This window comes from Trachemys scripta, chromosome 11 (genome assembly GCF_013100865.1).
Source record: "Trachemys scripta elegans isolate TJP31775 chromosome 11, CAS_Tse_1.0, whole genome shotgun sequence".
Taxonomy (NCBI): domain Eukaryota; kingdom Metazoa; phylum Chordata; order Testudines; family Emydidae; genus Trachemys; species Trachemys scripta.
The window spans coordinates 53,819,220-53,833,241 of record NC_048308.1 but is presented as its reverse complement, the minus strand read 5'-3'; the positions used below and the strand labels follow the sequence as shown (position 1 = coordinate 53,833,241).

Here is a 14,022-nt window from a genome sequence, read left to right as displayed (position 1 = left end):
AGGCGGGGCTGCTCATGCCTCATGCAAAGGAGGCAGGGTCATGCAGTGCCAGAGCAGCTCAACAGAAGCAGGGAGGAGACACCGGCTCCCAAGCTCTCTGAGAGTCCTCTCACCTTCCCACCAGGGCCGGTGCAAGGAAGTTTCGCGCCCTAGGCGCAACTTCCACCTTGCGCCCCCCCAGCAGCCCTGCGGCAGCTCCCTGCCCCCACGTGCAAGCTTCCCCCCCTCTGCCCTGAGGCGCCCTCCCCCCCACGGCAGCTCCCGACCCCCCGGGGAGCCGTGCGGCAGCTCCCCACCCCAGCTCACCTCTGCTCCGCCTCCTCCCCGAGCACGCTGCCCCCGCTCTAATTCCCCTTCCCTCCCAGGCTTGTGGTGCCAAACAGCTGCTTGGCGCTGCAAGCCGGGGAGGCGGGAGAAGTGGAGCCGTGACCGTGTGCTGGAGAGGGGGCGTAGGAAAGCTGTTAAAAAAATTGGGGGTACTGCTTTTTGGCGCCCCCAAATCTTGGCGCCCTAGGAAACCCCTAGTTTGCCTTAATGAGCACCAGCCCTGCTTCCCACTGTTGTACAGCCTTCCCCCAGGGCAGGTCCCTATTGCTTGCATTTGACCCTCCCAACATGGCAGGCGCGTGTTGCCGACGGTAATCCCGAACGTAACGGACACACCCTTACTTAAGGCCGAGCCCGACCTTCCTAACATGGCCGACGGGCCCCTCGAGGTCCTGACCTCTCCAACATGGCTGACAGGTTCCTCCAGGCTCGGACCTTTCCATCATGGCGGACCTCTTCCCAGGTTTTTGCGCCGGCCACGCCCCCGTTCCTCCTCCTCGGGAGACCCGCCCTGCCTTCGCCTGTCGGTGAGCGGCGCGTGGAGCCGGTGGCGCTGGCGGGCGGCGGGGGCGATGGGCAGGGGTCCTGGGGTGGCGGCCGCGCTGTTCTACGGGGCGGTGGCGGCGCTGGTGCTGCTGGGGGTGCGGGACGTGCTGTTCCTGTACGAGGAGAACCGGTGCAGCATGACCTACATGTACGAGTACCCCGAGTACCTGGTGAGTGCGGGGCCCCCGGGCAACGGGGCGGCTACTTCTCCGTGGGCACCGCGCCCGGGCACCTGCCCGCCCTGCGCCTTGGGGCGGCCGCTCCCCACAGGGTGTAACAGGGGTCAGACCTGCTTTTGGCGTGTCACTAGCAAACCGGCTTCTCCGGTTCCCTGTCCCCGCCCAGGGCGCTTGGCAGTACCCGGCTGCTCTGTTGAGTCCAAACGTCCCTGGGGCCTGAGGGGCCATTAGCTCCTCTGCTCTGACCGTCCTGTCTCCCCCAGGCCACTGAATCCCCCCGGCTGCAAGCCCTGCAGTCAGACCAGTAACCTGTGTGTGCCGCTCAGGTGTTAGCGTCTGGGCAGCGAGTTTAGCCTGGCTTGTGGGTCAGCAATGCGTGTCGTTCACACCCCGCACTATGGTCACTGGAAAACTAACATCAAGAAAGCAGTTGCATGACTGTTAGAGGGCTACTTTTCTGTAATCAACTGACTCCTTGTAATTCTAGTTTTGAATAGAACGCCACCTGAATGGTGTGTCATGCAGTGTAAACCAAATCCACTTAAAATTGTATTAAGAGTTTATATGCTGTGGAGAAGCTTGCACAGCAGCTGCTAGTAGTATACCTTATATAATCTCTTTTCACCAAGGGAAAAACTGACTTTTCCTTGGGCTGTTTCTGAAAGTGATGCTGCACAGAGTGCTGTCTCAAACCGAAAAGAGTGCTTTTTCTGTAAACTTTCAGTTATAAACAGGTTAGTTGCTACTCGTAAGCTGGAAAAGTACGCCCCCCTGGCTGACACCCTGAGAGCGAAGGGCTACGAGGTGCAGATGGATGCCCTGATTGTCAGACCCCTGGGCGCCTGGGACCCCTGCAGTGAGCGTGTGCTGCAGACCTGTGGGATTGGTCGACGCTACGCAAGGCTCATGCGGCGCCTCATGGTCTCAGGCACCATCCGATGGTCCAGGGACATCTACATCGAGCACATCACCGGCCACCGACAGTACCAGGAGGCGTGAGCCAGAGCGACGTCATTTTTCGACTGCGAGAAAGGGACCAAGAGACTTTCTCCGTTGGATCATATGAACTGGAACCATAAACTCCCTGGACATTAAATCTCACCAAATGAGGGTCAATCCATCCTCATCATCATATCTACTCATTATACCCCAAACCCGTACATAGCCACTATATGAACTTCATACCCTCATCTCAATGCCTGTACTTTGACCCATCAGCCTTTTACCCCCAATCGGGGATATTGCACATTATGTATTCCTTATGCCACCTGATCTTAAACCAAACTTTGCACCTCGATAGTCTGTACATTTTTCTCTGATAACCAGAAACTTCTATGCTCAAACTCTGTTCACTATTTTTTTTTAACATCATCTTAATAAAATTTTTAATGGTAAGGACAAAATTTTCAGACAAGTGAAATTCCATCTCCCTATCTGTGAGTGGTAGATGAACCTTTAAGGTTTTACAAAGCAAAAATTTGGGGCCAGATATGATTTCACAATGTTTCTTTAAAAGCTTATGATAGATTTCTTATAATATTATCCTACTCGTGTCTAATGCATTTCCCCTGTTTATATAGAAACATGAAATAACAAAGAGTATTTAAAAGAGTAAACTCAACTTCAGAGAGAAATATTTTCCGTTAATTAATATTAGCTCTGTATGTCGATAATCTATGCATCATGTCCCAGGAGAAGGACTTTGCCACTGTCGAGAATAGATTGATGTGCAATCTCATAATACTGAGCAATCTCACAATTTATTACAATAAGAACCAGCTTCGTGCCAACCTGACCAAGACGCAGATGATGGCCTTTCATCTACACTAAAAAGCCAAGCAGAAACTAAACCTCATCTGGGATGGAATCCCACTGGCTAATCATCTGAACCCTGTCTACCTGGGAGTGACATTGGACCGGACAGTTTCCTTTAAAGCAGGGAAAATTAGCACCTGTAACAATATCCTCTGAAAGTTGGTCACCTCAAAGTGGGGAGCCAATACAGTTACTTTGCAAACCATTGCTATCTTGTGCTACTCCATACAGCATGCATGTCCAGTGTCTGAATGATCCGTCCATGCTAAACGACAGTTGTCATGGAATAACAGGATGCCTGAAGCCAACACCAAAGGATAGCCTGTACTTACTGGCTGGCACTGAACTACCTGATATCAGGAGGAAGGTAACAAGTCAAAGGGAAAGATCATGACAGATGAAACTCAAGGCATTCATTATGTGATCATACAGGAATAATCAAATGCCTTATATTATGAAAGAGTTTTATAACCAGTGTTGTGCCTTTGGATATGACAGTTGGCAAGGCATGACTGAGGTTATGGAATGAAAGACTATGTGCAGCTGGATGCACTGAAATAGTTTTATCTATCCACATCCTGGCATCCCAGGAGGACTTTACCAGAGAGCCCAATACAGACTGGTCATTGTGGCGATGCCTGAACCGCCTGCGTACGCAAACTGGAAGATCAAAGACTAATATAAAATGGGATTACTTTAATGACACGAATATATGGGAGTGTGGTGAGATGCAGAGCATGGAGCACTTACACGTTTGCTGACTCTTTGGGGAAATCTGTACAAAGGAGGACCTCGCTGCAGTGAAAGAAAGAGCCATCTCTTGTGCATGCTTCGGAAAAACCTCTAGCTTGTGGCAAGGACACAAGAAGAGGTCTCTAAAGTGACACTTTCATATGGTGTAGGACATTACATCTGAACAATAAAATCTGATAACTGTTTTTCTTACTTTTATTAGTGAAAGATAGAAAGATTTTTGGGGTTTTATAAGGACCACTTTGCCCTGAATCAAACGAAGAGCTGTTTTCCTTTGAATTTGCTTTACAAATTATCCTTTACGATGAGGAACATTTTTCAAACACAGGATTATGACTTAATTGCCGAATCTAGTAATAGGAGACACCATGCTGTGGAAGAGAACTGGTGTGTTTGCGCACACGTTCTGTACTAATAGAGTTTTTTGTAAAAATAGTCCCTCCTCAAAACAACTATGGCCATGTCTACATTAGAGAGCTTACAGCAGCACAGCTGTACCGATGCAGCTGCACTGCTGTAAGCTCTCCTGTGTAGCCGTTCTGTGCCAACAGGAGAGAGCTCTCCTGTCAACATAATTAAACCAGCCCCAATGAGAGGTGATAGCTAGGTTGGTGGGAGAATGTCTCCCGCCAACATACTGCTGTCCACATCGGCACTTCTGTTGGTGCAATTTGTCACTCGGGGGGCTGTTTTTTCACATCTCTGAGCAACATAAGTTATATTGACAAAAATGCTAGTGTAGACATAGTTTATGTCTTGTACTTCAAGGATGTTTTATCTATCCACATCCTTCATGAACTTAGATCTTCGGCAGGAACTAGCCTAAATCTTGTTATTGATCTGCTGAATGACTTGTCAGTGGTTGCATTGTGTATACTGATAGAGTGCTTCTAATTTTTTTAATGAAATGTTTCCCAACACAAATAACTTTTAGAAAAAAGTCACTATAATAAACTATATTTAAGCATCCTATATATACTGTACTGAAAATCACTTTTCCAGCTAGTGGTCAGTTATTGTTTGGTGGGTATGAGATGAAAACTGGGGGCATTGTTTGTGGAGGAGAAAAGCACTAAAGCACTTTTCTTTAAACAAAATATTGCATTGCATGTTCTAAACAGGTAACAAAGCAGCAAGTTAATTTTAGGATCTACTAACTTGGGGACTATCACTTTAGAAAAGGAAAACACAAGGGAAAGCTTACTTAATGTAAATACATGCTTAAGTGATCACTTCATTAAGCAAAATCATGTACATGGTTACAATCTTTATAAATATAATATTCAGAACTACCAGTAGCTAAAACCTACTTCAGCTTCAATCTATATAGTACTACCAACTTACAAGTAATTGGCAACATCTCTGTTTTGATTATAGGACTGGAAGTTGTCTAAAATTAACACCCACCAGCATGACTGTTCTGTTCATTGATTGTCAGCACTTAAATTCTCATTATCTGTCTTATAAGCAAGTTTTGTGGGGGTGAAAGGTGCAAGATTGAAGTGTCAATCTACAGTACAGTGGTAGAACAAACAGTGATAGTCCAAGCTTCCCCACACTTCCCTAGCAATATGCCTGAAGTCATAGCTAGAGGGACAGTATCACAGAATATTCTGTCTCCAAGTATCTGGCTTTTGTTGTTTTGGGGCATGGGGGAGGGGGAAGTTTGGGGAAAGAAAATTAGGTAGACTGTATGGCTTAGGTATTGTATTCTATTATTTATTGTTTGTTTACTGTAGCTCTCAGGAGCTGTACATGCACAGAACAAAATCCATCTGCCATCTATCTTTAAAGTGCCTGTCTAAATGTAGCTAAGGCTGGCAGTGACGGAAAGTTATTAGACAAGAATTTGGTGTATGTCAGAGCTACCTAGCCTGACTTTAAGTGGCAAGTATCCACATCACAAAAGGTATGTGCAATATTAATTGGCGTTATTATTTTCAAACACCCAAAAATATGCTAGACACCTAACAAAAACAAATAATGACATGGTATCTAGCCTGAGGCACTTAGAACCTAAATTTAACATGAAGTGTTAAGGTCCTAAAATGTGAAGGTCCTAAAACTATCTATTTAGAGTTTTATAGTGCTGCCAGGCATCATAATATCGGAGTGCCTTTCACTAAAATCAATAGCAAAATCCCTAGTAGGCTTCAGGAAGTGTCTAGCATTTCTCCCTGTTTGGAGTCTAAACTTGGTTTATGGTGGGGCTATTTTGTTTGTTTTTTTTATTAATACGAGTTATGGGATAGAAGGGGTGTCACAAGTGGACCAAAAAAGCAGGAGGGAAGGAGAGTTGAAGGACAATGCAACAATTGTTTCGTTCAGTTACTCAATAAGTCTCATACGTATCTTTCTGGTTATGTTAACTTGTTTTTTCTCTCCTTTCCCCTTACTCACTTCTCACAGGTTGTCAAGATTGATTCCCCACCCTGGCACTTCGAGTGCAGAAGGTGGGGGCCTGCCAGGATTCTAAAAAATTAATACTGGCCACTCCAGGCTTGTATTAAACTTCCAAGGTTACAGCTTTTCTTTGACCTTGGGTGGGTAGATGCTGCTACCACCCAAGTGCAAAACCCCTTTGAGAACCCAGGAAGGCGCACTTGGGAATTTCTTCCTGTGTCACACCTCATCGCATCCATGACTGACATAACTATGACACCAAATGTTCGTAGTGTAGACCTGGCCTCACCCTTAATTTTCTCTTCTTGATATCACCTCCTAACATGCAAGCAAGTGGTGCTGCTCCCAGACTGTTGATTCATCTCTCTACTGTCTTAAGCAGTATGGCCTATTGGATGTGTCAGTGGACTGGGAGTTAGGAGGTCAGAGTTTTATTCTCATCTCTGTCATGGATTTGTTGTGTGACCTTGGGTGAGTCAATTAACCACAGTGCCTCAGTTCCCTCATTTGTAAAAGTAGGATAATAAGGACTGTTCTCGGTGGTAGCAGATGACAGAACAAGGAGTAATGGTTTCAAGTTGCAGTGCGGGAGGTCTAGGTTGAATATTAGGAAAAACTTTTTCACTAGAAGGGTGGTGAAGCACTGGAATGGGTTACCTAGGGAAGTGGTGGAATCTCCTTCCTTCGAGGTTTTTAAGGTCAGGCTTGACAAAGCCCTGGTTGGGATGATTTAGTTGTCGATGGTCTTGCTTTGAGCAGGGGGTTGGACTAGAAGACCTCCTGAGGTCCCTTCCAACCCTGATATTCTATGATTCTATGAACATAGTTTGTACAGAACTGGAAGATAAAGTGAAAAGTGCCACGTTTGTTCCCAGTAATATTATATTTTATTAAATTGCCATAATGAGAATGTCTCTGAATTATTTTAAGTGAATGGTGATGTAGTTCTCTGTAGCTCAGTCTCTTTGAAATATTACCATTTTGATTATTTTTTTTCCTCTTTTTGTACATTATATACTGGTTCTAAGTAACAGTATGGTGAGAAATCGTAGCATGCTGCTAGGGTAATGCTCAAAATTATGAATATTTTGCTTCTGTATGAAGCTCAGAGATTTATTTTGGCTTATCTTTACACTTTCTCTGAAACCCCTTTAATTCTGCTGTAATGATTTGAATTGAACACCGTACTCTTGGTGAGGGTATACTATTAAATTGTACAGTGCCGTTATAACATTTTTCGTATTGTCCATCTATTTCTTATGCATGTTAATACTTGGATTTGTTGACTGCTTCTGCACATTAAGCAGAGGTTTCCAGTGAGCTGGCCTTTTTCCTGAGATGGTACAATTAGTCTAGACCAGGGGTCGGCAACCTCTGGCACGCGGCTGGCCAGGGTAAGCACCCTGGAGGGCCGGACCAGTTTGTTTACCTGCCGCATCTGCAGGTTCGGCCGATCGTGGCTTGCACTGGCTGCGGTTCGCCGCTCCAGGCCAATGCGGGTTGCGGGAAGCGGCGTGGGCCAAGGGATGTGCTGGCCGTGGCTTCCCGCCACCCCCATTGGCCTGGCGCGCCGAACCACAGCCAGTGGGAGCCGTGATCGGCCGAACCTGCGGACACAGCAGGTAAACAAGCTGGCCCAGCCTGCCAGGGTGCTTTCACCACCCCCATTGGCCTGGTCTAGAACCTTGTAAGGAGTATGAATAAAATATTTTCCACTAAAATTGTATTTTTAGTCATTTTAATTGACTTATTTCAGTTAATTTTGGGGAGGGGTAGCTCTGCTCATGTCTGCTACATTGTCTTGCATTTTGGTGTAAATTCCCTTCTTGTATTGCCTTGCCATGTGAAACATATTTCTTTTAATAAGGAAGGGAAGAAGAGCCTGCCATTTCTGTCCTCCTTGTGAAGATTTCTTTTACTTAGTCAGTCAGTTCTATTTCCCAGGATGTGTACAAAAAATACTAGTACAAGGGGGATGGGAGTGTGTGCGCGCGCAGGTTGGTTGGTTAGTTAGTTATGGGGTCACTGGTTGTGGCTCTGTAACTGAGATTGAATTGAGCGTGTAGGTAACTTATAACTCTTTCCCAAGAAATGTCAGTAGTTAGACCCTGTTTCCAAGATTCAGACTGTCTGGAGGAAATGCTGCTGTAGCACAGTAGAAATCTGCTTTTATTAAAATCCAAAACCAAACCTCATTCAGAGCTGAATGTGATTTTAGTCTAAAGGATGACTGTAAAATGAGTCTCTACTCAATTCATATCTGATATGCGTATGCAGAGTCGCATCTTCTGATTAGTGACAAAAAATAACACTACTTTTTTACTCCTTTCAGGCTTATATGGGTAACACATTTAAGACCGAATGAGCTGGTTTCTATTCCGTCTTGTGCATCACCATCAGAATTGTTTGCTAAATTCTAATTACATATCCAGTCAATTTTATTTGTGCAAAACCCACTGAAGACAGAGATACCTAGTAGTCCTGTTGAGGGCATAATTTAGCCTGCAGACTCTTTATTACTGGTGTTGCTCATTAAGAAGAAAAGAACCCAGGTTGCCTTTGAGTTCAGACTGAAGTGTGAAGAAAACCTCTTACTTGTAAATGGAGTACATTTGAATTGGAAGCAGGTGAAACACTATCATTTTAGTCACTTTCCAGGTAGAATTGCATTTTAGGGTTTTAATTTTTAAGTCAGGTAAAATTGGATGTCCTGTTTCAGAGTAGAACAATATTTGCACCAGCATGATTCTGGAACCTTTTATATTTGGGAATAATGACAAGGGTCACTCGGATGCCCCAATTTATGATCCTGATCAGAGCTGGCTCCAGGCACCAGACGAGAAAGCACATGCCTGGGGCGGCACATTGTAAGGGGTGGCATTCTGGCCCTGCCGTGGTTCTTTTTTTGTGCTTTGGCAGCCCGGTCCGCAGCTCCGGAGCCCCCGGCCAGCTCCCCACACTCCGCCAGTCCCAGCCCAGCCTTGCAGGGGCACGGACCCTGGCTTGGGGGGGCAGGAACTAGCAATCCCCGCCGCTCACCGTGCCGCCGGGCTACCCGGGACATGCCACTCTCCGCTGCCTGCACCGGCCTCTGCCTCCCGCGCCGCTCTGAGCCCGGCCCAGCCGAGCCGCCTTTAAAGGAGTGGCTGAGCCAGCACCTCCTGCAGTCCCCGGGGGCTAAGCCTACCCGGCCGGGAGAGGCATCCCAATGCCAGAGGAGGGAGCCCCTCTCGCCCGGCTGCGAGGCGCTGCCCTTCACCCCCCTGCGAGCCGCCTTGACCGCCCTCCACGCGCTCCCTGCGGCTGCCTTTTTTTTTTGCTTCGGCAGTCCGGCCGCCCTTTTTTGCTTGAGGCGGCAAAAAAGCTAGAGCCGGCCCTGATCCTGATGCCTCAGGAGGAATTTTTAATGGTCTTTGTGACAAGGATTTCCATAAAGCTGTTTTTCCTTTGAGATGTAGAAATCAGGGTGGATCTTTATTTTGTGTACAGATATTTCTTCGCTTTCACTTTGGTGTAGTTTTATAGTTCTGAAAGATAATTGCAGTTCACTGAGAGGTTGAATCAAAGCTTACTGAAGTCAGTTGGAGTTTATTGATGTTAGTACAGTTTGGATTAGGATCTTATTATCCAGCTACTGTTGCCTGTTGTTGGCTTCAGCTTTTGAGATTGGTTATATGTAGCAAAAATAATAAATAAAACTACCATTTTTTTGTTTTATCTTAGTAACTTTTTGTAGGTCCTTACAGCAAAACCCATTTAAGTGGTGCATTTTGTACACTGTCAAAATATAAAGATAAAGCAGTATGTAATACATAAGGTACAATACATTGCTGTGCACACCATATGACTTTTTGTTTGCTACAATCAATATATGCACTTGCTCTTCTGAAGCTAAAACAGCAAAAAGAAGCTAATGTATTTCACCCTTCCAGGCAATTGTTAGTCAAGACATCGAGCTTCTGTGTTACAGAAAATGCAAGTCCCAAATTGATTAAAGTTACAATTAAATTTCTAAAAGTAGTACAGAGAAAAGAGTATTAGGTGGAGAGACCACAAGGCTGCAGTATAAAACACCTTTTTTTTCTGGTTGCATCATACAGAATAGGTATTCCCCCTCCTCCCCCCCCCCCCAAAAAAAAAGAAAACATTTGTTTTATTTCCTTCACTTATAGATTATAAGGGGGAGGGAAATTATTTCCCATAGCAGTTTTTTCCCTTTTGTAAATTTGCGTAAGCATTACTGAGGCTAAATCCTCTTCTTTGTCTGTAATGATTCAAATTGCTTCTTTTGTAGTTACTCTTAATTTACATTTTAGGAGTCCAGTATCTTGAATTCTTAGGAGTTGCTAAGGATCCATTAATTTTAGTCAGATACTGTACGTTTAACCATATGTATTTGTTGTCACAGAAAATAAAACTACCTAAGAAAATATCCAGACGTTTTCCAGCCTATGAGCTCTATCTCTATGGGGAAGGGAATTATGCTGAAGAAAACAAAAATCTGATATTGACAGGGATTCCAGTTCTCTTCCTTCCTGGGAATGCCGGGAGTTACAAACAAGGTAAGAATATAGTAAAGTGAATTTTGAAAGTTGTACAAACAGAGTTATCTTTTTTAGTTAAAGGCAGGAAGAGTTTAGTGTCTGGAATATTGCCAAAGACAGACACTTTTAATGGTCAAAGCTGCTACAGGAATGATATCCAAATGTCTCATTGCTACTACTTTAAGTATAAATAATGGAGAATTTCCTTATGTACAGTGTCCAGGAAATAAGGGGCCATATTCTTAGCTGTAAATTGGTGTGGCTCAGTTGAAGTCAGGGAAGCTATGATGCTATTCACCAGCGGAGAACCCAGTCGAAGATGTTTACCTGGAATGAGACTTCACAGTTTTTGAAGTCCATAAAGCCATAGACATATTTGCTCAGTGACTGATAGCCTCTCGTTGCAAAAAGAAAAATAGTCCAACTGTAGAGAAATGATTTAAAAAAATACAGGAGGTTGGTTTTATGGGAAAATTAACATACCAATTACATACCCAGCGAAATAGACAGAGGACAAAAAGATACTTAAGAATTTGGTTACCTTTTATTCAATACTTAGACAAAATACATTTAACTGTCCCCTCTTCCCCCCCTCCTCCCAAAAAAAGCATACCTGTCCTTTTCTTTAATATTAATTCTTGATAGATGTGTGTAGTCTGTTTAAAAATGTGTAATCAGACATTTCACTCAATATAATAAAATAACTAGAAATGATGTCAAAGGTGTTTTATGTATGCTGTCTGTAATATGGTAACACTGTAATCAATAGAGAGCTGATGACTATTTTCTTGTATAATGTCTTTTTCAACAAAAACTATGATTATTTTTTTGTTTCTGAGATTTACATGGCAAGGATTTGTAAGCCTGTTAACACTTCATAAATAAATATATAGTAAAACAAAAACAAAGGAATAGCATAGCTTTAAATAACTTGACTCGATAGAATGTATTATGTATTAAACCTATTAAGATTATAGGTTTAATTTTGGGCCTGATTCCACACAGCATTACACCAGCTTTACCCAGGGGCGACACCAGCGCAGCAAGCGCGTGCTTGGGGTGGCAAGCCGCAGGGGGCGGCCTGCCGGTTGCTGTGAGAGCGACAGGCAGGCGGCTTTCGGCGGCGTGCCTGCGGGAGGTTCGCCGGTCTCACGACTTCGGCGGCAATTCGGCGGCGGGGACGCCGATGGCACGGCACTGGCGCCGCCTGCCTTCCGTGCTTGGGGCGGCAAAAAACATAGAGCTGCCCCTGGCTTTACCCCAGTGTAAGTCCATTGAAATCAAATTGATTTAATGTAAAACTGAAATAATGCACTCTGTGTTTAAGATACATGTATATTATCTGTCCAATGATTTAACTAAAAATTTTTACACAGTTCTACTTGAGGTTAAGATAACTTAATTACGTTATTACATTTCCTTCACTTGACCACAAAGCGTTCTTTGTCCTCTACCCAAGGAAAGTAGGAAAGCAGCTTCATTTGAGACTAGGGTCAGTGCGATCCTTTCTGTACTGGCAAAAGTAGGACCCATACTGTTGCCCTTTGGTGGAAGCTCTTATGTAAATGAGTTCAGACCAGACCAGGCACACAGTGGTGAAAATGCCCCTAAATCATAGTTTCACTGTTGCTACCACTTGTGGGCTCCAGTGATGAGTTTGGGGTCCTATTTTCACTATTGTGGATACATCCTAAAAGGTACTTGTGCTTTAGGAACCCAGCACCTCTGTATACTTCCCACAGGGATCACTCTGTAATTCCTCTAAATTTCACTAACGTAGGCAGGAAAAACCCACAGGCAGCTACTCAAATCAGGTCTGTTGATTTACACCATTATTGGCAACCTGGGTGACTTGCAAACATCTGATTGATTTTGACTTGAATGATATTTTAGAACAGTCGTATTGAATAAAAGCACAACTGAATTAGAAGAAGGGGTAAAACTCACTAGCTACTGGAGAATTCTGAGATCTTTGATATCAAATCTAGTTTTAGATACCTTAAAAATAAGCTTCAACTCCTCCTCCCATCTACAAAAGCGGTTTTGGATTCCCTGCTAGTTACCTGATGGGCAAGTGGCTCCACCCTGGCATGTTGTTCTAAGTCTTAATGTATCCTGTTTCTACATTCGGTATAAACTCATTATCTCCTGCTGTACTTCATTCCATTCAGAGACTGGAAGTAATAGTTGTATATTTGTAGAGGAAAATGAAGATATGTGAGTACTTTGCAGTTAAGTAGTGCTTTACGTTTTTGAAAGTGCTGTGCAACCATTAACTAATTAAATATAGCATAATGAGTGTTATTCTGAACAGTCATTCTTCATTAGACCATTACTTGTTTTATAAAGTGCTTTGAAACAGAATTACTCAGCGCTCTAATGGTCATGTTAAAAAAACCTCTGTGCTTTTGTAAACCATTAGTATATGCCCCAAAATAGTTTGTTTGTTAAGCTGGGTAAATAAGCCTTTTATGTTGACTTTTTTAACCTTCAAAGGTGCTTTAATTCTTTTGACTGAAATTATACATTCTTTGTCATAATGACATAGTAAAACATTTCATAATTTATAGTTTTAATAAAGGCATGTGAGGACAATGATATCCAAAGAAGATTACTGAAATAATCATCACACAAGATGCCAAATGGACACTTGTAATTATGTTTAAAGTAGTACAGACCCTATTGTGAACTAATTAGGTCTTTTTGAAAACACAGCAATACAGAGAGTGACCGTTTTGGAATCAAAGGGAAACATAGCATCATCTGGATCACTTGGTAATCTGGGCCTACTTAAACAAAATTTGTGTTGTTGCGACCAAACTGAAGGTCCTATATCTAGGAACAAAAAATGCAGGTTGTACCTACAGAATGGGGGAACTGTATCCTGAAAAGCTGTGATTCTGAAAAGGATTTAGGGATCATAGTGGACAAACATAAGCTCCCAGTCCGATGCTAATGCAATGCTTGGATGTATAAACCGAGGAGTAGTGAGGTGATTTTACCACTATATGTGGCGTTTCTGAGCCTGCTAACAGAATACTTCATCCAGTTCTGGTGTCTCCATTTTAAAAAATAATATTGAAAAATGGGATAGAGAAGAGGCACAAAAATTATTTGATAGCTGCAAAAATGCCTTACCGTGAGGCAAAAAGATCAAGAAGAGAGTTGGTTAAAGTGTGTTAGTACCGGATATTTTCTCCCCATAAAGGTACTTAAGATCTCTTTAATCTAGGGGAGAGAGGCATAACAAAGACTAGTGGCTGGAAGTTAAAGCCAGACAAATTTGTATTAGAAATAAGGTACAAAGTTAACAGCGAAGTTGATTAACCATTGGAACAAACTATCGAGGAAAGTGATGGAGCTCCCTCTCTTGAAATCTTCAATTCAAGACTGGGATTTTTTTCTGGAAGATATGCCTTGGTCAAGCACAAGTTTTTGGGCTCAGTACAGTACAG

The 14,022-nt window shown here is 43.6% G+C and overlaps 1 protein-coding gene across 2 annotated transcripts in view; it reads left to right on the top strand.

The window, feature by feature from the left end:
• Positions 1-856: 856 nt before the first annotated feature.
• Positions 857-14,022, top strand: part of PGAP1 (post-GPI attachment to proteins inositol deacylase 1) — a 61,028-nt gene continuing 47,862 nt past the window's right edge. For both annotated transcript variants that reach the window (XR_004647722.1, XM_034786278.1), the window contains exons 1-2: positions 857-1,043; positions 10,432-10,585. Coding sequence is in view for 1 of the 2 variants with exons in the window: in XM_034786278.1 (XP_034642169.1) it covers positions 900-1,043; positions 10,432-10,585 (298 nt within the window). In the remaining variant the exon portion in view is untranslated. The remainder of the gene's footprint in view (positions 1,044-10,431; positions 10,586-14,022) is intronic.